The 20,301-nt window shown below is 41.2% G+C and overlaps 1 protein-coding gene across 2 annotated transcripts in view; it reads left to right on the top strand.

Moving 5' to 3' along the window:
• TNFRSF19 (TNF receptor superfamily member 19) overlaps positions 1-20,301 on the top strand; it is a 107,316-nt gene that overhangs the window by 31,140 nt on the left and 55,875 nt on the right. For both annotated transcript variants that reach the window (XM_012441496.3, XM_012441491.3), the window contains exon 4: positions 13,149-13,327. In XM_012441496.3, coding sequence (XP_012296919.2) covers positions 13,149-13,327 — 179 coding nt within the window. The remainder of the gene's footprint in view (positions 1-13,148; positions 13,328-20,301) is intronic.

The raw sequence follows: 20,301 nt of genomic DNA, 5'->3' as shown, positions 1-20,301 counted from the left end.
GTGAAGCAGTGCTCAGAGGGTACTAAAGGCACATATTAGAAAAAAGAAAGACCCAAAATTGGTGGTCTAAGCTTATACCTTATAAAACTAGAAAAAGAAGAGCAAATTAGATTCAGAGTAAGTGGAATAAAATAAATAATAACTATTAAAGCAGAAATCAATGAACTTAAAAACAGAAACTTAGTAGAGAAAATCAACAAAACCAAAAAGTGATTCTTTGAAAAGATCAGTAAAATTGATGATTCTCTAACTAGGCTTACTTAGAAAATAAGGGAGAGGACACGAATTACTAGTATCAGAAATGAAAGCATGGACATCACTATAGGGACGTTAGAAATGCTATGAACAACTCAATGCCCACACGTTTGGTAACCTAGATGAAATGGATCAATTCCTTGAAAGACGCAATCTGACAAAGCTCACACAAGAAGAATGCCACACTCTGTATAGGCTTATATTGACTGAAGAAATTGAATAAATAATTAATAAACTTCCAAAACAGAGAGCACCAGTTTAAAGTGAATTTACTGGTGAATTCTACCAAAGCGTTAAGAAGAGATTATACAAATTCTCCATAATTTCTTCCAGAATATAGCAGAGAAAATACTTCCTAACTCATTCTGTGAGGCCAGAAATCACCCTAATGCCTAAACCAAAGACTTTACAAAAAAACTATAGACCAATATTTCTCATGAACATAGATATAAAAACTCTCAACAAATATTAGCAAATTGAATCCAATGATGTGTTTTAAAAAATTACACTGTGGCAAAGTGAGATTTATCCCACATACACATGGCTGGTTCAACATTTGAAATTCAGTTAATGTAATCTGTCACATCAATGGGCCAAAGAGGGAAAAAAATCACATACAGCAGTAAGTGCACAAAAAGCATTTGAAAAATCTAACACCCATTCATGATCAAAAACAATAACAAAACCTCTCAGTAAACTAGGAAAGGAAAGGAATTTCCTGTTTGGCAAAGAATTTCTACAACAGCAACAACAAAACCAAAACTCTAGAGTTGACATCATACTTAATGATGGAAACTAGAAGCTTTCCACTAAGACCAGGAACAAGGCAAGGATGTTCCCTTTCACCACTGACCTTCAACATCGTACTAGAAATCCTAACTCATACACCAAGACAAAAAAAAAAAAAAGGAAATAAAAGGTAAACTGATTTGGAAGGAAGAAATAAAGTTCTTGTTCATAGATGGCATGATCATCTATGTAGAAAATGCAAAAGAATTAACAGAAAAACTCTTGGAATAAATAAGCAATTATAGTAATATTTCAGGATACCTGGGTAATGTACAGAAGTCAGTAACTTTCATATATGTTGGCAATGACCAAGTGGGATTTCAAATTAAAAATAATATCATTTATATTAGCACCCTCCAAAAATAAAATACCTAGGTACAAATCTAACAAAATATGTACAAGATTTTTACGAGGAAAATTGCAAGACTCTGATGAAAGAAATAAAAGAAGAAATAAATAAATGGAGAGATATTCCATGTTTATGGATAGGAAGATTCAATATTGTCAAGATGTCAGTTCTTCTCAACTTAATTTATAGATTCAGTGGAATCCCAATCAAAATCCCAGCAAGTTATTTTGTAAATATTGACAAACTGATTTTAAAAGTTTATATGGAGAGGCAAAAGACCCAGAAAAGTCAACACAATTTTTTCGAAGAAAAGGTTGGAGGATTGACACTACCCACATCAAGACTTACTGTAAAAAATACAGTAATCAAGACAGTGTGATGTTGGCAAAAGAATAGACAGATCAATCAATGGAACAGAATAGAGAGCCCAGGAATAGACCCAGGTAAGGATAGTCATCTGGTCTTTGGCAAAGGTGCAAACAATATGATGGAGAAAAGATACACTCGTCAACAAATGGATCTAAAACAACTCGACATCCACATGCAAAAAATTAATCTAGACACAGACCTAACTCAAAACAGATCACAGACCTAACTGTGAAATACAAAGCTACAAAACTCCTAAAAGATTTTCTCTAAAAGAACTTGGGTTTGGTGATGACTTTTTTATATGACACCAAAGGCACAACCTATGAAAGAAAGAATTATTAAGCTAGACTTCATTAAAATTAAAAATTTCCACTCTGCCTAAGACACTGTTAAGAGGAGGAAAATACAAGCCACAAAATGGTGGAAAATATTTGCAAAAGATACCTGAAAAAAGGGCTGTTATTCAAAACATACAAAAAATTATTAAAATGCAAAACTAAGAAAACAAATCCAATTTAAAAATAGGTAAAAGACTTTAACAAACACCTCACTAAAGAAGATAAACAGATAGCAAATAAGCATACGAAAAGATCCTCCATGTATAGTATGCATAAGGAAAATGCAAATTCAAGCAAAAATGAGATACTGCTGTATACCCATTAGAAATCCAGAATCCAGAACACAGACAATACCAAAGGCTGTCAAGGATGTGGAGTAACAGGAGTGCTCGTTCCTTGCTAGCAGGAATGCAAAATGGTACAGCCATTTGGAAGACAACTTGGCAGTTTCTTACAAAACTAAGTATACTCTTGCTATTTGATCCAGCATTTGTGCTCCTTAGTATTTTATCAAGGAATGGACACTTAACGCTTATACAAAAACCTGCACACAGATGCTTATAGTAGGTTTATTCATAATTACAGAGACTTGGGAGCAACCCAGAGGTACTTTAGTAAGTGATAGGTAAATAAGCTGTGATACATCCCTGCAATGGAATATTACTCCGCACTAAAGGGAAATGAGCTATCAAGCCATGAAAAGACAAAGAGGGCCTTAAATGCACATTACAAAGTGAAAGAAGCCTATTTGAAAAGTCTGCTTACTGTATGATTACAACTATATAACATTCTAGAAAAGGCAAAAGTAAGGAAGCAGTAAAAAGATCACTGGTTGCCAGGGTAAGGGTGAGGGAGGGCTGAATACGCGGGGCGTGGAGAATTTGTAGGGCAGGGAATCTACTGTTCTGCATGATACTGTAACGTCGGATGCATATCATTCTATGTTCAAACTCACAGAATATAACAACAAGAATAAACCCGAATGTTAACTGTGGAACTTAGGAGACAGTGATGTGTTCATGGATTGTAACGAATGTACCATTCTGGTGCAGGGTCCTGATAAAATTGAGGCTCTGTGTGTGGCGGGCTAAGGCAGGGTACATAAGTGCTGTCTCTCTACCTTCCTCTCAATTTTGTTATGAGCCTAAAAACTGCTCTAAAAATTGTGTTTATAAACAGAAATAATCCATCTTCTGAGAACACCATCTGATAATAGGTGCTGTGTTTCACTTTCCTATGGCTATCTAGAAGAAATATTTTTCTCTAGATAGCAGTTTTCCTTAAGGATTGAAACAACTGTCCCCGCCGTGAGGGAAGCAGTCGAAGAGAAGCAACCAGAACAATTCTGCCTTTATGTACTTATTTCATTTGTTCATCTTCTGTTTCAGTATTTATTATAATTTTTTTTTGAAAAAAGAACAGGACAAATTGAGTGAGCAGCAATAAAAGTAAAGGTAATAATGTCAGTGAAAAATGAGATCTTAGGACCCACATGCCTGCCCTGAGCTGTCCACCTAGAAGCCCATGTCGTTCAGCCCTGTATCTACAGAGCACCCAGCTCCTGACACACACAGTAACTGAGTGAACAAATCTGTCAATCTCAAATATTTCTTGGAAAAAAAAGTGACACAAATCTAGTACTATAAAAATGAATGAATTTGCGTATATGTTATAAATCATATATTTTGCTGAATCTTTTATCTTAGTTTTAGCTCATAATAAATAAAATCAGCAATTTAACTTTGCTAATGCTCTAACATACAACAGAGAGACAAAGGATTCAAACATACAAATGAAAACATAAATATATTTTTATTTTCCACTTCACTTAAGTCAGAGAGCTTGAACTTTTTAAAAGCAATTACTTTAAGGTTAGATATTTTTTAATTGTCCATTCATGAATTCGCAATTTCTTCTTTTCATTGTGCCTTTTGCAACAGCATATGTCTTTCAGAGGAAAGAAAAATAAGTTTTGAGTATATTAAAGTCAGATAAATCACAGAAGTTAAAATTACATTTACTGGCTAATTCTCACTTCTAAGCTTTACAAATCAAAGGAAAATTTAGTCATTTGATTAAGACTAAGCTTTAAAATTTTTTTCAGAAAACTACATTTATAAATAATCTTTTTTTAAACTTGAGATATTAAATATATAGTTTGGGCTGGACATGGTGGCTTACCCTTGTAATCCTAGCACTTTGGGAGGCCAAGGTGGGCGAATTGCCTGAAATCAGAAGTTCAAGACCAGCCTGGCCAACATGGTAAAACCCCATCTCTACTAAAAATACAAAAATTGGCCGGGCATGGTGGCAGGCACCTGTAATCCCAGCTACTCAGGAGGCTGAGGCAGGAGAATCACTTGAGTCTGGGAGGCAGAGATTGCGGAGAGCCAAGATCGCGCCACTGCACTCCAGTCTGGGTGAAAAAGTGAGACCCTGTCTCAAATAAATAAATAATAAATTAGCGAATAAATAGATAAATAGATAGTTTAGAGGGATACCTTTTAATTTGTAATTAAGTCTGAGAGCCCTTACCTTTTTGACTGAGGCTTAGAATTTTGGTATTTGAAATTTTGAAAGCATAGTAAACAAAACTTTTTAAAGTTAGTTATGGAAAATAAGAAAAGCTAGACCAAATTATTGATATGTACAACTGAAGTTTTTTTATATTGAGGGTAAAAAGCACACTTTTTAATGAGCCATTAGTATTTTCAAATAACCTTTATTTTAATTATGTTACTTGTTTCTCTGTATTAAAGGTATCTTAAAACTTCTGACATTTTCTGTTCTCCACTTCATCTGTCTAAAATAGCACACTCTGGGTCATGAGGTTCTTTCAATTACAAACATGTATCTGTGCCTTAAAACTAAAGCTTGGAAGTGCTTTGGTTAAGCAGGTATAGTTAAACTTTCCATCTGTGGTTTTATTACTCCTAATTATTATTTTCTTTGGAAGGCATTCAATTCTATTTTTTCCCAAGGTGTCTGAGCGTCCCTTCCCATTGTTAGGTTTCTGCCGTAAAAATGTGTAGTCAGGGCTGGCTGGGGCTGCTGGAATCATATTCTTGGCCTCTTTTCACTTCCTTTCAATTATTAGGTATTAAGAAGTCTGCACAGCAGCTCCAGGTCCACCGATGCTGTTGTTGACTTAGATTGATGATACCCTTCCCTTCTTTGGCCACTTTTAAAAGATTGCTTATTTTAACTGTTTACCTTAGGCTATGTTCACGTAAACGACATCTCTTAACATAAATATGAACTAGCTCTTGTAATACATATTATGCAACTAGATAATATTGGCTGATTTTTCATAGAGTGAGCCAGGTACTGTGTGTTTTTTTTGAGACGGAGTTTCGCTCTTGTTGCCCGATCTTGGCTGACTGCAACCTCTTGGGTTCAAGCGATTCTCTTGCCTCAGCATCCAGAGTAGCTGGGACTACAGACGTGCGCCACCATGCCTGGCTAATTTTTATACATTTAGTAGAGACAGGGTTTCACAATGTTGGCCAAGATGTTTTCAATCTCCTGACCTTGTGATCCACCTGCCTCGGCCTCCCAAGGTGTTGGGATTACAAGCATGAGCCACCGCGCCTGGCCAACATATTTTTTAAATAGGGAATATAACTATCCCCATCTTACGGACAGGGAAACTGAGGCACAGTAGTTCATTGATCTGTCTGTTGTGCTAGTAAGTAACAGTGTGGGAGAAAGGAGTGGTGGAGCCACGTGGGGGTAGTGATCTCCTGCTCATTTTTTAAATGGCCTAGTGCAATGCTCTCTGATAGAACTGTCTTTGATGGTAGAAGTGGTCTCTATCTGCTCTGTCCAGTATAAGAGCAACTAGTCACTGAGGTTACTGAACACTTGCAGAATTTTATTGCATTTTAATTGATTAAAATTAAATGAGGCCACATGGGGTCTGGCTATTGTGTTGGACAGTACGACTCTAGAATGATTAACTTTCTTCCAGCAATTCTGGCATGGGACCAGCCTCTAAAACAAGGAGATGCCAGAATCATATTGACCTAACGTCCACGCACCGTGGGAGCTGCCTTGTGGTCAGCCTTCTTCCTGCCCTTCCTTCTCTGAGCTGCCGTCGACCTTGCCACCAGTTCCCAACCCATCTGTTTCCAGCCCTCCATGCTCCTCAGGCCAGATGCTGTTCCCCCCGGCATTCTGAGCAGGCGTCTTTCACTAGCTCCTTTGCTTCTCTCCCTGAAAGCCCCAAGCAGCATCTCTTCCCATTCAGTTCTTTTATAGCAATTCTGTCCACATTTTTGGGAAAATATATGACAGGTCGCTGATCATGTGGAGTCTGAGGATTTTATCCCATTGAGCCATATTTACCCTATCTCTCCTCCACTACAGGATTTCATTTTTGAAAGTGTATGAGAAAGAGAATTCAGAATGTTTTTCCTATTTCAGAGTCAAAATATACAAAATCTTGTTCTCGGTGCCCCATAAGTAGTACCTGCTGGGCATTCTGAGCCATAAATACAGTGAGGGCTACTCGGCCATCAGGCATCCTTTCAGCCCCCGAAAATAAACCTAGCTTTGGGATATGTGGGAGTGGATGATTTTTGTTTTCCTGTAGTAACCGCATTAGACTTAATTCTTACTGCCTAGAATTTACCCAACCCCATCCCATCCTCCTCCCCGGTATTAATGCCAACAGTATACTTTTAACATGATCACCTCGCAGCAGTAAATCAGGAAACTAGTTTTTGCATGAACCACTTGAAACAGGCTTCAAGTCTCTGGCACAGTTTTCAAAGTAAGCTTTTCTAACCAGTTATTGGGAAGACTTGAGTTAATGTGAAAAAATAAACTCTTATAAACAACAACATACTTTCCTCACATGGGGCGTGCCCAGCTTCATATTTCTGGAAATGTTTACATTTTTGAAAACTGTTTTTGTCTCTGTGAGGAAAGTTGAAAAAAAAATTAATGTAATTTGCAAACATAAAAAATGAGATTTGTTTCTGCCATTTAATTACAGTATTGCTCACTTCATTTATGTTTAATTATAGCTGATCTAGCCTAGGGAAAGTTGTCAGATATTAACAAGCTCTTGCTTGTCAGTTTTCTCTAAAAAACTCAAGCACAGATTTTTAGAAACTGAAAGTTGAGGGGAAATATCTCTTCAGTGTTGTTTTAATTAAAGGAAATTAAAAGTTGATTTCTAAGCACCAGCAAAATAAATCTAATTTGTCATTTCCATTTACATGCCCTAGATTTTCCCTCCAAATAACTTCTCCATCCACATTTAAAATTTAACATTTAACTTTTGAAGTTCAAAGGACTGCGGTTAATAACGCACTGGCTGTACAAATAAACAGTGTTTTCCACCCAAGACCCAGAATGTGTTTCCTGGATGTCGAGGGTCTGTGAGTTCTTCCCTGTGGTTTGAAGAGCTGCTCCTCCCACCTGTAGGTGGGACCCATTTATGTTTTTGTTAAAAGACTGGATTTGCAGAGGGAGAAAAGAGAGAAGGGGATTTGGGGACTGTTTACTTTTGAGTCATTTTGCTACTGGAAAACCACCAAATGTGGCTTAAAAATGTTGGGCAGAGTGACAGAGCTGCTGCTGCCGCCAGCTTGGGTGGGTGTAGCCCAGCTGCATCCAACCCTCTGCTGCCTTGGGACCAAGATAAGGAAGCCCGCTGACTCCACTCCACCCAGACATCCCTACCCCAGCCTACCCTGCCTGCCACCCTGCCTGCCAGGAGGACTGAATGCCCACACCACAAGGGAATGATTGCTGGGGCCCTTACAAGCTATTGTTCCCTAGGATTTTTTAAAAAGCATTTAGGAAATACTGCCTTAAACAATATTTGTTCATCCATTCGTTTATCAGCAATAATTTGTTTCTTATTCACTGGCCCATTATGTACAGGCTTTTGGGAAGGAGAGGTGGAGGGAGATGTCGGATACTATCGGTTGTTCACTTCTCATATGATTTAGGAAGTAAGTAGGGATCCTATAATAATACCTTTTTATTGCATTATTATCTGTGTGTATGTTTTCCCATCTTAAAATTTATTGATAAACATATCTTCTCAGGGATTTGGGGAAGTACTAGGTGCTTCCTTCAAGCTTTTAACATGCCAGGTCATAATTTCAAGAATACAGGCTATGGAGTATTTTAAAGCAGAAATGCATTTCTACCATTAATGTTAACAGTGGACCATGCTCCATAAACATAATCCCATGTCCCTCATGCTGAAGCCCAGGTTAATGATGGACATACTCTGCCTGTACTCTCCTTGCTCTCCCTTCACCAGACACATACACACACACACACACACACACACACACACACACACACACACACAAAGTCCTTCTTTTGCCATAACTATCTCTTGCCATGATGGGAGGGACAACCCTAGTGCAACTTGGAAAGTCTCAAAGAAAACCCAGAGCTGGACAGTGGAACAGCAGATTTTACTCAGGACTGTTGCAGTAGAGGAAATGAAGGCTCAGTGTAGAACTGGGCTCCACTCCAAATACAGCATGGGCAAGTGGGGATTTACAGCCAAGGAGCAGAGTGGGTTTGGGGGTTGGAAAATCACGAAGAGGAACCGTCAGGGGTGAGGGAGATTCTGGCTAAACTGATCTCACAGGATTCTTGCTGAAGACAGGCCAAGGTGACCAGACATCACCTGGGGGATGGTGAGGGTTGAGGAACCTGATAAGATGTTGAGCATGGCCAGATTTAGCCAGGTTTTTGGGAAACTGGGCTCTTGAGAACAGGCCCCAACAAACAGTGACTCATAGGAACCTATCCGGAGTTTGGTCAAAGAGAGAATCCTTGTCAAAAGGTTAAACCCAAACCTAGCTCATTTTAATATTTATTTGCTTACTTGTCTGCCTGCAGCAGAAAATAATATACCTAGAGAAATTATTCCTTTCTATCCAAAAGTTATGGAGGAAAAACAAAAGATTTGATATTGTTTTTATTTGCTGCCTGGTTAGGTCATCTGATCAATACAAATGCAGTGGGCCAAACCAAAATGGAGGCTCTCTCTGTGCCAGGACTTGGGGTGCAGTGGTCAGAACAGCTCCAGCTCCATCCATGCAAGGGAATACTCTATTTGCTGATATGGAGCACTCTCCAAGATTCATGGAGTGAGAAAACAAGAAGTCTAGTTGCAGAACAGTGTTAATTAAATACATGCACACACTCTAGGAGGACATTTTTGGCAGGTTACCCCAAAACCTGTGTGGGGGTGGGTGGGAAGTTAAAGACTAGGGATGGGAAGAAAGGTGAACTCTTTGATTATTTTTTAAAAAATCTCTTGTGTAATAGTTTCTTAGTACACAAGTGGTAAAAAGCAAAACAAAGCAAAGATCTCAGGCCAGGGTAGTGACACAGGTCTCTGGAGCAGTGTCAGTCTGTGCTAACCAATGTCACCATTTGGAGGCTGTTGAGTTTCCCTTTCAGCTGTTTTGCCTCTTTCTTTTGTTCTTGGTAGTTATGTATTGAACTTAATGGGGAAGATTTCAAGGCATTTTAACCACCCAGTTTTACTGAATGAAATGAAAACATCAAAGCAGACATTTATATTGGGGGTAATTTAATATTTATATGCTGTTTATAGCCTGGATTACGAGTACTTACAGAGTCTGTGTTTAAGGTGCATTAGAAATATGACAGTCAACTCAAAAAGCGGTTGCTGTCATGGGCACCATTCTGTAATTTGATTCCTTGGAATCACCTCTGAATTTCTAGTTATTTCATGTTTCTAGTTAATTCAACGTGTAGAATGGCCACTTCATCAATTTCTTAGACTTTTATGAACTGAAGGCTATTTCTTAATAGTTTCAAATTAATATTAGGCTTTTAAAAATATTATATTTTTGAAAACAGTAAATACTTTAGAGAAAATATATTTTAAATACAATTTCCCAGATAGTCTCTATAAAAGTTTCCATGAGTATTTGGGATATGTTCAATTAAGTTTATTATTTTGTCAAAAAATAAGCACAAAGACCTCCCCCACATTAAGCTGTATGTTCGTTTTCAAAAGAGATGTGACACTCAAACTGTTGAAGCCTGTGGGTTACTTACACAGTTTCTCAATGAAGGGAGGAGGTGACTTGGAGACAGTCAGTAGGGCAGGGAGCGACAGTTGACTGACTGGCAGGGACACAGGACTGTCTTACAGCATGGTGCAGCAGTTGACTCAGATAGGGTTGAATTAGAGTTTGTGTTCCATTAAACTTTTTTTTTTTTTTAGAAAATTATCATTTCTTTTTGAAAGATTTTTAGTCAATAAAAATGTCTTAGATGGAAATTAGGGTCTGATGTTCCCTTATTTCCAGAGAAGCTTTATGATACTTGAATCAGCAAAAGTGGTTTATTGGGTCATCAAAAATCCGAAATTATAACACTTATAGGTATAATTTGTTTAGAGAATACGCATTCTGTGCTTTATTTAGAGTTTAGCAGCTTTATATGTTTTCCCATTTATTCCTCACACAACCTTTAGGGCAGGTATTCTTATCCCCATCTTTCAGATGAAGAGACTAAGGGTCGGAGAATTCCTAAAATATCTTGGCCAATAAGTGTCAGAGCTGGCATTGAAACTTATGTGTCTTTGGATCCATTGTAGGAAAACACATACTTTTCTCCTATATCAACCTGGCTTGAAACAGAATTTCAAAGGACATTTATTCCCAGTTAATGCGCCTCTTCCTCTGCATTCTCCTTGCTCTTTCCCTTTGTTTTCTCTTCTACTTCTACTTTTCTTTTCCTTTGTTGTGTTTTAACTTGTACATGAGACTCTTACAGCCTCAGGCTTCCTAGATCAAAGTGTGATTTTGAAACACTCTGCTCTTGCCAGAACCTTTGCCGTGGAGATGGCTAGCATGGGAACAATGTGGAGACCACCCCCAGAAGTCACGTGTACCCGTGCTTTGATCCCGAGGGACTTTGAGAGTGGGAGGCTCTCTCCTGTACTTCAGAAAGCCTGTGCCTGCACACAGTTCTCCCAGCAATCAAAGTGCTCAGCAGAAACACAGCTGTCACAGCACAGAGCCAGAGCCACAATGATTACCTCACAAAGACCCAGCACATGACCAAAGAAATTCTTCTTGAATATGCATCTCTATTGTTTTCCTATTGCAAGAGTAATGGATGCTTTCTGCAAAAATTAAATTATGTTTTGCAGAATTATAAAACTTGAAAACACCCCATAATTCTAACCTTCCCCTCCCCTGAAAGAGGTAATCCCTTTTAACAGTTTTAAAGAAACTCTAACTTGTTAATCAGTTCTTTAAATCAAGTGTTGTTTTTCTCCCCCTCTGTCTCCTCTGTGCCTCCGATGTAGAACATTGTGTGGCTGGAGCTCTCAGGAGTGAGGAGGAGGCTGACCTTCCACCTTTTCCTCCTTAATTCTTTGTTGTGTGCGTTCCTGATGTACATTTGAAAGACAGGCAGAGTAATTCAAAGGAGGAAAGAAAGTATCACTCACCCAAAATGTGAATGAGTTAATTAGTAAGAATCTAGATGGAAATGATTCCTCCGCATCCTTTGTTGAGTAGTTTATTAAGTACAGGCAGCACTACCCTTCAAGTTGATTTTCATTTAATTTTTGGTCAGTAAGTACTGCTTAGTTGATTTGTATATAAATATGGATGACGAAATTAAAATATATAAATTTTACAGAAAAATGGGAATGTTGAACTAGGTGGGACTCGCACTCTAGCATCCAGGGTTTACAAATGAGGAAACAGATTTTGTGCAACCCCTCCTTCCTCTGTGGCGTCCAGTCTGCATCTGTGGGCTTGCCCAGCCCGCTGCCTGCATGAGTGCCCTTCTTACTCCTCCTAAGCCGCTGTTTTTTGTTAATGATGAGTGTTCTATAGAAACCACCACAAAGATCAACAACAGGTGTTACCAACAGTGTGTAGTCTTTCAGACACCTTCCTATGGGTAATATACATAGATGTATATATAAAATACCTGGCAAGCCCTATGGTGTAGTGGTAATGAAGTCTGACTCTGCAATTAGATGACATAGGTTCAAATCCTGGTTCTAACACTACTTCTGTCACCTAGCACAAGGTATATAACTTCTCTGAAGTCCCTTCCCCCAACCTATGAAATGGAAAAAATGGCAGTGCTCCCCAAATTGGGAAGGAATATGGATTATTTAGATAATGGTGTAAAGTCCTTGGCCAAATGTTGGTACTTACATGAATGTTTTGGTAAACAATGGAATCGTACTTCTAATTCTGTATTAAAATTTATTTTTTAAAAAATTGTCATGAGCACATCTCACATCTACATTCTTCGTTTTATAGTTGCATTACAGCTATGTTATACGATATGCTATAGTTTACTGAATTCTTGAACTTGTAGAAATGATTGTATGTAGGTCAAAGAGCCATTTGTTTGGCCCATTCTTGGAAAACAGTATGTTCTGATGTTCAAATCTAGAGAAGCTTGAGACCTTTAGTACCACAGATTTTGTCTCAACAGGAAGTTAACATCCTTTTAGCAAAAGTGTAAGACTCTTTCTACTGTCAGGAAATACTAAATTTCTAACAATTTCAAGAAGCTCTCCATTTGGGCTGATTTCTAGGCTTGTCCGCTAATGAAAATTGTTACGAACTTATCCTCATTTTTTAAACTAATACCCCTGATATCAGAGTACTGATTTTCTGCCCTGGAAGTAAGTGTCTGAATGTTTCTCTGGCTTTAGCTTCTGAGCATGTACATGACTGGCTTAATTAGAGGAGAAGAAAGCGCCATAATTCTGCCATCCACTGGTAGTAACTCAGCGGTGGGAGCCTGAGAGTCCCTTGATTATTCCCGTGCTCGCGGCTTCTTGAATAAAGTGGATGACTAAGTGGACTTACCATAGTAAGAGAGATCATTAGCAGTGGAAGACACATTTGAACTTGCTGAAAGAGCTGCCTTTGTGTCTAGGAAGGCCGGCACTTGGTAATTATTAGACCAGGTCTTCGTTTCAACCCAGCGGTCTTTCCTTTTTCACGCTTGCAAAGTCTGAATAGCTTTCTATTGCCCATTAATCCCCACAGGAATGTGGCTTCGGCTACGGGGAGGATGCACAGTGTGTGACGTGCCGGCTGCACAGGTTCAAGGAAGACTGGGGCTTCCAGAAATGCAAGCCATGTCTGGACTGCGCACTGGTGAACCGCTTTCAGAAGGCAAATTGTTCAGTCACCAGTGATGCCATCTGTGGGGACTGCTTGCCAGGGTGAGTTGGCCAGTTTCTTTCCCTTGTAATTACTTAATTAAGTAACTTTTAAAAAGGCAATCCCCTTGTTCCATTCTAAACTGCAATGCATACTGATGTTAACCTGAAGATGCTGCTGGAGTATTTGTGACTTCTCTCAATATTAACCGCTGGATCCTCTGTGGTACCGTGCGCCATGCATGCAGCAGACGGTAGCTATAAATACAATGAATAGGCATGCTAACAAAGGATTTCTGTTATGAAAATCTAAGGAGTTCCTACAAATCAATAAAAAAGGAAACTTGGACAAAGCGACACAAGAATGAATAGGCAACCCACAAAAGAGGGGACCCATGATGGCTAACCCTTGTTAGCGATCAGAGGAGTGCAGGTCATACCATTCAGCCATTCAGCAGCTATTTGCCCAGCTGCCTTAGGCATTGCTTTACTTACTTGAGCTACGTCAGAAAATAAAGTGGCAAAGATCCCTGCCCATGGGGAGCTTATATTCTTATAGGTTTTTTTGTTGTTTTTTTTTTGAGATGGAGTTTTGCTCTTGTTGCCCAGGCTGGAGTGCAATGGCATAATCTTGGCTCATCGCAACCTCCGCCTCCTGGGTTCAAGTGATTCTCCTGTCTCAGCCTCCCAAGTAGCTGGGATTACAGGCATGCACCACCACGCCCAGCTAATTTTTTTGTATTTTTAGTAGAGACGGGGTTTCTCCATGTTGGTCAGGCTGGTCTCAAACTCCCAGCCTTAGGTGATCCGCCAGCCTCAGCCTCCCAAAGTGCTGGGATTACAGGTGTGAGCAACCGCACCTGGCTTCTTATAAAAAGTCTTTAAAAATATTTAAATGGTAAATAATAAAGAAGCAAATTATGCAGAAAGAAGATGAGAATTGCTGTGGAAGAAGCCCTAAAGCAGACAAGGGCGATTGGACGTGGCCACAGTGAGGGAAAGGACAGTAACAGTGTTAGATTGGATCATCAGGGTGGGCTTTATTGACAAGGTGAGATCTGAGCAAAGACTTGAAGGAGACGAGGCGCTGAGCCAAGCAGAGAGCTGGGGAAGAACACTGCAGACAGAAGGAGCCTGCAACGAGAGATTCTCAGGTGGGCATCCACTTGGTGTGGGTAAGAAACTGCCAGCAGGCCAAGCGAGTGGCAGGGAGAGGGAGGAGTGCAGTACACAGAGATGCAGAGCAGGGGAAGGGGCGGGCAGGTGCAAACACAGAAGCCTTAAATGGACTTGTCAAAAAGGCAGCCAGGCCCAGGGAAAGGCCACACCTGGGCCAGGGGGAGCGTCAGGGAAGAGGGAGTCTAAAATTCTGACTGCTTCTAAGCAACGGTGAGATGGATTAATATAGACAGCTGGAGGAGAGAATCTGGATGAAGAGCTGGACTCAGGGTGGCAAGGGTGGCAAGGGGGGTGGTCTGTAAGGCAGGGAGGAGGCGTTGCTACACCAGGTAAGCAGAGAACGGGATGAAGCAGAATATCCTGAGAGCTTAATGGGGATAGAGTGGAGCCAGAGTTACTGACTAAAGACAGGAGAGAGGCCGGGTGTGGTGGTTCATGCCTATAATCACAGTACTTTGGGAGGGTGAGGCGGGCGGATCACGAGGTCAGGAGTTCGAGACCAGCCTGACCAACATGGTGAAACCCCATCTCTACTAAAAATACAAAAACTAGTTGGGTGTGGTGGCAGGCACCTGTAATCCCAGCTACTCGGGAGGCTGCGGCAGGAGAATGGCTTGAATCCAGGAGGTGGAGGTTGTGGTGAGCCAAGATCTTGTCATTGCACTCCAGCCTGGGCAACAAGAACGAAACTCTGTCTCAAAAAAAAAAAAAGGAGAGCGAGGAACCAGAAACCCTGGAGCAACAGAAACCAGTCCGTTTTGCAAAAGTAAGAAATAACCAGAAACTGCACGAACAGTGAACATTTATTACTTACAGTGTACCAGGCACCTGGCCAAGTACTTTTCATGAATTATTTTCTATAATTTTCACAATGTTTTAAAGAGGAAGAAACTGAGCCCTATTCAGGCAAGATCACCCAACCTGTGTGTGATGAGTCTGATGTCAGAATTCATGCTCCAAGGCATTACAGACAAAAGACTAACTGGACCGACCATAAGGTCAAAGGGGTTTTGACCAGATGTGTCTTGTTGAGGCCAGAGGGGAGATAAAGCTCTGCACGTGAAGAGTGGAAACAGAGTAGAAAATAGCCCAGTGGGCCCAGCTTGGCCACGTACAGAGACCCAACACCGAGGGAGCTGGAAGATGTAGTGGGCTAACACCGGAAGCACGAGCAACAAAAGAAAAAACAGCTCTGTTGGGCTTCGTCAAAATTTTAAACTTTGTACTTCAAAGGAGACCCTTTGTGGGGTCCTTAAATGGAGACAAGTCCATTTAAGGCTTCAAAGGAGACCTTTTGAAGTACAAAACAAAACCACACAACCCACAAAATAGGAGAAAATACTGGCAAATCCTACGTCTGGAAAAAAACTATCTTAAGGAGAATATGTGAGGAACTCTTACAATGCATTAATAGAAAGACAAATAATCCAATTAAAATAAGGACAAAGGGTTTGAATAGACATTTCTCCAAAGAAATGTACAAATAGCCAATAAGCACATGAAAAGATGGGCAACATCATTAACAATCAGGGCCACATACATCACCCCCACTAAGATCGCTGTAGCCAACAAAAACCAGACAATATCTAATGTTGGTGATGACATGGAGAGATTGGAACCCTCAAACACTGTTGGTGGGAATGGCAAAGGGTACAGCCAGGTTGGAGAACAGTCTAGAGTTTCTTCGGAAAGTTAGACATAGAGTTACCATGTGATCTGACAGTTTGACTCTTAGGTATATAACCAAGATAGTTGAAAACTCGTCCACACAAAAACTTGTACACTAGTGTTTGTAGCAGCAGTTTACATAATAGCCCCAAAACTGAAACAACCCAGCTCTAGTTTGAATGCGTCCCCTCCAAAGTTCAGTTGTTGCCAATGTGATTATATTAAGAGGTGGGGCCTTTAAGAGGTAATTAGGTCATGATGGGCCCACCCCTCATAAAGGTGTCCTGATACAGGGGCTTGACAGAGGGAATTTGTTCCTTTTATTGCCATTCCACCATCTGCCATGTAAGGACACAGCATCTCTTCCCTCTGAAGGATGCAGCAGAAAAGCCCTCACCAGATGCCAGATACTGGTGTCTTGATCTTGGACTTCCCAGCCTTCAGAACTGTGAGAAATAAATTTCTACTATTTATAAATTACCCAGTCTGTGATATTCTATTACAGCAGCACAAAACTAAGACAAACCCAACTGATGTCTATCAACTGATGAATGGAAAAACCAAATGGGATATATTCAAACAACAAAATATTATTCATCAGTAAAAAGGAAGGAAATTCTGACATATGCTATGAGATGGATGAACCTCAAAAGCATTATGCTAAGTGAAATAAGCCAGTCACAAATGACTGTATATTAAATGATTCCGTTGAAATGTCCAGAATGGGCAAATCTATAGGGACGGAAAGGAGATTAGTGTTGCCTAAGAGCTGTGATTGGGGAGGGTTGGGAATGGGAGGTGACTGATAAGGTTATGAGGCTTCTTTGGGGCTGATGAAAATGTCCTAAAATTGGTTGTTGTGATGGTTGTACGACTCTGTGACTATATGGAAAACTATCCAATTGTACACTTTAAATGGGTGAATTGTGTGGTGTATAAAGTATAACTCAATAAATCTGTGCCTTAAAAAATAGGAATGGTCTATAATCTCATACCTGTGATGATATCTATGGATATCATTACCCAAAGTTTTGAGCTTGTGCAAATCTAACTGAGGACATGAACTGGACGTCTCACACATCTCTGTTGTTCGTGTTATCCAATTCTCTGATAAAAAGCCTGTCTGTGCACATCTAGTCTCTTCATCTGGGGGTAGGGAAGTGAGGAGGTCTTCAGGGACTGAGGTAGGCAGTGCCCAGGGAGGGTGGGAAAGACCTGAGTTTTGGACGGAGTTTTCACTCTTGTTGCCCAGGCTGGAGTGCAATGGCACAATCTTGGCTCACTGCAACCTCCGCCTCCTGGGTTCAAGCAATTCTCTTGCCTCAGCCTCTGGTGTGGCTGGGATTGCAGACATGCACCACCACGACTGGCTAATTTTGTCTTTTTAGTAGAGACGGAGTTTCTCCTTGTTGGTCAGGCTGGTCTTGAACTTCCGACCTGAGGTGATCTGCCTGCCTCAGCCTCCCAAAGTGCTGGGATTACAGGCATGAGCCACTACCCCTGGTCAGTACTGGGATTTTATAGAGCCCACACTGGGCTGGGCTGCCGGAGTGGGGTAACAGGTCTGCCCAGGACTCCACCACGCCTGGTTCCTCCTGCTTCCCTTGGTCATTATCATTTGAGCCTGCTGCTCTAGTTTCTACAGTGTTCATTTGTTCTTTAAGTAAATACTTAACTATAGGAAAGTTATAAATGAATAGACATTTGAGTGATATTTCAGTTTATTTATATGATTACTTTAAATCCCATCTTTGGCCAGGTTCTGTGGCTCATGCCTATAATCCCAGCACTTTGGGAGGCTGAGGCAGACGGCTCGCCTGAGGTCGGGAGTTCGAGACCATCCTGACCAACATGGTGAAACCGTGTCTCTACTAAAAATACAAAAATTAGCTGGGCATAGTGGTGTGCACCTGTAGTCCCAGCTACTGGGGAGGCTGAGGCAGGAGAATTGCTTGAACCCGGAAGGCGGAGGTTGCAGTGAGCCGAGATCGCGGCAGAGCAAGACTCTATCTCAAAAAAGAAAAAAAACAAAAAAACCCCATCCTTTCTAAGTTAGCATTGGCATATGAGGCAGGCATAATTACATAGTGACTTTTACCCAGGTCTTTTCAAAGTGTTTTCAAAGTACTCTTCCAGTTTAACTATACTTCTGTGAAGAAGCCAAATAGTTGAAACCCATTTTAGAAACCGAAAAACTGAGGCAGAAAGACATGAGCAAAATGCATATTGCTCCCTGAAAAGCAATGCAGAAGTCAGGCATAAGGCAGGCATTGCTCCTTTTGGTGCCACTCTGCCTCCTGAGGCCTCATTCTCTAGCAAGAACCTGCTGCTGCCCATAGGCCCAGGCCCCCCAGCACAGCAGCTGCTTCCCTCTCAATAGCAGGTGGGGTGTGGAAATCATGTCTTCTGTGCCCACAGTTTGAGTCATTCGAGAAAGCCAGTCCCCTTATTCCCAAATCTGCTCTGTGACTTTAGGCCAGTCACTTAACTTCTCTGACATGCGTTCTTCTCACCTGTAAAATGACCATGTCATAAGAATCCACCCTGCAGAACTGTTAGAAGGATTGGAAGTATAAGGCATGTAAAGTGCCCAGCACAGTGCCTAAGCCATAGGAAGCCCTAATGAAATATTGGACATTATTGCCAGTTGATGGTTTGCGGGGGCCAGTAAAAAGTTGGCATGAGTTTTTCAGTGTGTGGCCAACAGGCCTCCAGGCTCCTCTGCTAGCCCCCGGTTCCGGATTCCTTCCCGGCTCAGGGGAACTGCAACCCGCCCTGATGAGTAGGCCGGCCCCCGCCAGCTCTTTGCTTCTTGTGGTGACAATGACAACTAGCATTGAGCACTTACTGTTGTCTGAACCACTCTGTAAAGTAGGGATTCCTACCATCCCCTCTTTACAAAGAGGGCAACTGATCCTCAGAGTGGATAAATGACTTCCCAGAATCACTCAGCTTGTAAATCAAAGGACTGGGATTGACCTCGCAGCTCCTCTGCCCCATGCTTAGGTGCATGCCTGATTTCACTAGGAGGTCCCCCTGGGGCTTCTGTGACTGATGGGAAATACAGAGACTGCCTCCACCCGTCTGTGCTGTGTGCCCGCTTCCCTCTCAGCAGACCCTTTGCTCCTGGAAGCTGCCTGAGTTGCCTGGGTTTTCACATCCCCTTGCCTCAGCTCTCTGTTCTGTGCTCAGGGTAACCATGGCACTGCTTAGGAGATCTAGACTCTTACTCTAATGATTAGTCTTGTCATTAGTATTTGTTCATCTTCAAATAAGGGGCCATTGCTGTGGATTGCTGAGGAACACACACAGCAGGCTGACCAACCAGTATGAAGCAGGGTGCTAGCAAGAGCCCAGGACAGAGCAACGCTGTCATCCAGTGTCTTGCAGACACTGTAGAAAATCCAGCCCCGACTTGACTGTGATTTACAGGGTGTAGTAACTGCCTTCAACGTTGTGTTAAGTGAGGTCATTGTAAAACCAGAACTGTTCTATGACATGTCATCTCCTTGCAGAAATGCACTCATTGATTGAAGAATTAACGGTCTACAGCCAGATTTTCTTAAAATAGCAGTTGACAAACACTGTGTTCATTAGGCTAACCAGTGCTATTTGGATTCAGTTCAATTAAAAATGCCTCTGCATTGGGAGGCTGAGGTGGGTGGATCACTTGAGCTCAGGAGTGTGACATCAGTCTGGGCAACATGGCAAAACTCCATCTCTACAAAAAATACAAAAATTAGCCTGGTGTGGTGATGTGCACCTGTAGTCCCAGCTACTCGGAAGGCTAAGGTGGGAGGATGGCTTAAGCCCAGGAGGCAGAGGCTGCAATGAGCCGAGATCACACCACTGTACTCCAGCCTGGGCGACAGAGTGAGACTCTGTCTTAAAAACAAACAGACAAAAAAGAATGAAGAAGCGAGCAGACCAGACCAGATACTGCTGATAGCTGCTCTCAGAGCTAGGTCTGAGCATCACCTCTCCATGTATAGTAGCCACCCGGGAGCCCCGCTTACCCTCCTTTCTAGGTAGCATTTCTAATTATTTCTAGTTAGTATTAATTGTTGTTCACACCGAGCACAGTGGCTCATGCCTATAATCCCAGCACTTTGGGAGGCTGAGGCAGACAGATCAGGAGGTCAGGAGTTCAAGACCAGTTTGGCCAACATAGTGAAACCCCGTCTCTACTA

The sequence above is a fragment of the Aotus nancymaae genome, unplaced genomic scaffold (assembly GCF_030222135.1).
Source record: "Aotus nancymaae isolate 86718 unplaced genomic scaffold, 86718_ANA_hifiasm-v0.15.2.pri h1tg000009l, whole genome shotgun sequence".
Lineage (NCBI taxonomy): Eukaryota > Metazoa > Chordata > Mammalia > Primates > Aotidae > Aotus > Aotus nancymaae.
This window is presented reverse-complemented; position numbering and strand designations above follow the sequence as displayed.